Genomic DNA, 1,917 nt, shown 5'->3' with positions numbered 1-1,917 from the left:
AATCACAAATTAAAGGACATCACGTAATTTTCACAACAGTGACGTAAATAAAGTTTAAATGTTCAGCTCAATGTGCCTAAACAAAAAAAGCATGATATGTTTTTTGACCAAAATAAATTGAAAATCGGTAAAACAGACGCATTTTGGCATAATTTGAAGCACTTTCATCAAAATGAACAACTGTGGCTTCATTTACTATTATGATTGGAAAAGTATAATTTGAAACGGTTCTTGCTATTTACTTGAGATCCATGTAGCTTAATAACTGGAGGGACCATATCAGCTGAGCTTAACAATTTAACAATATCCTACAGCTATTACTAATATTATCCCACAGCTTACCGCGAAACCAGATACAAAGATGTCACTGTACAAGTATTCAGAGGCAGCCCAGATAGGCATCACCGCCGCTTTCTGCTTCCTGGTGATCGCAGACCTGGTTGGCAACAGCCTGGTCTGTGCGGTCGTTCTTCGTAACAGGGTAATGCGTACCCCCATGAACTACCTCCTGGTGAATTTAGCCGTTGCAGATATGACTGTAGCCGTGTTCATCGCGGCGCGCTACATCTTCACGCTGATGTTTACGCACCCGAAAGGGACAGCAGCCGACGTTGTATGCCAGCTCATCACCGGCGAGCCGTTTGTGTGGGTCGGCGCGCTGGCTTCTACTTTCTCCCTCGTCTGCATCGCACTAGAGCGCTACCTCGCCATTAAATTCCCTTACGATGAACGCAAAAGGATAACAACTACCAAGCTCAAGCGAATTGTTGCACTAGACTGGGTGCTAGCTGTTTTATGGAACATGCCTCTCTTCATGTACGCGCGGTATGATCCCGTCAGCGAATTTTGTCTGTTCAAATGGCCCACTGCTAATTTCGTTAAATTCCACAGCCCCCTCGGTGCCATTGTTTATGTCGTTCTACCGATCACAGTCATGATTTACCTGTATTCTAAGCTAGTGTACAAGCTGTGGTTTCGCCCTACAACTACGTCGACCATGGCACAGCAAAAAAAGTTGCACTATTGCAAGAAAACCGCCCGGCTCGTGGTCACGGTCAGCGTGATTTACTCTATCTGTTGGATCCCAAATCTCGTCGTCTACGTCTTCTCTTCGTTCAGCAGGCAGCCGCTTTACTCAGCCGTACATACAACCAGCATCGTCTTGGTCACTCTCAATTCTGCTATAAATCCTGTGTTATACAGCTGGCAGAGTGACCGTTTTCGGAAGCACATACTAGCGCTGTTTCCTTGCACACGCCAGCGGTGCAGAATCAGCCCCGCCAAACAAGTCACATCTACAGATAAAGATTCAAACAAGACCTCGGGTCTTACAGAGTTGATTCAGTTCGCGAGTAGAGGTCCCATGGCCTAAAAAATTACACATAATGACTCTCGAATTAAGTTTACTTCTCCGGTTGGAGGAAATTTGCATTTTCGTAGAAGTCTACAGCGTAGAAAAGTTTGAAGTTGCAGCCATTACGACTAAAAACGTCGACCTCAGTCGAACTTCTGTGAAAAAGTTCCTTTTTATTACGGGGGATTTTACTTATCAGACAATAGTCGGTTGCTTTTGTATAAATACTTTCGGTTCTTTCAAATAAACGAGTTTCTCAGTTTACTTATACGGACTGAGAGCCGATTGAGCGTTGACGCACCTCTGACGTTTTCAAAAAAAAAAACAAAGTAAGATAGAAAGAGAAAGGAAAACAAAGTTCTAAGAAAAAAAAGTTCTTTTACGTGTAGGTCATTCTTTCAAAAATGTAAAGCCATAAACTTTAAGAGTGGTCGCTTGGGATCATTCAGGATATTTCCCGGTCCAACAGTTAGAAAATATTGCACCGGCAATATGGCAATCGAATCGATCAATCAATCGACCGATAGTAGTATAGGTAGCTCCCTTGCTCCCTAACCAATCAC

General features: G+C 43.3%; 1 protein-coding gene across 1 annotated transcript; it reads left to right on the top strand.

Moving 5' to 3' along the window:
- The first annotated feature begins 341 nt into the window (after window positions 1-341).
- Window positions 342-1,683, top strand: LOC149117877 (QRFP-like peptide receptor). Its single transcript, XM_089286854.1, has one exon. It carries the CDS (start codon window positions 362-364, stop codon window positions 1,370-1,372), a length of 1,011 nt encoding a protein of 336 aa, XP_089142980.1. The 5' UTR covers window positions 342-361; the 3' UTR covers window positions 1,373-1,683.
- The last annotated feature ends 234 nt before the right edge of the window (window positions 1,684-1,917 follow it).

Source organism: Orbicella faveolata, unplaced genomic scaffold (genome assembly GCF_042242905.1).
Source record: "Orbicella faveolata isolate gen_17 unplaced genomic scaffold, um_ofav_v1 contig_1, whole genome shotgun sequence".
NCBI lineage: Eukaryota > Metazoa > Cnidaria > Anthozoa > Scleractinia > Merulinidae > Orbicella > Orbicella faveolata.
This window is presented reverse-complemented; position numbering and strand designations above follow the sequence as displayed.

Excerpts from the sequence above, each read along its gene's own strand:
- LOC149117877 (XM_089286854.1), top strand. The coding sequence starts at position 362 with ATGTCACTGTACAAGTATTCAGAGGCAGCCCAGATAGGCATCACCGCC.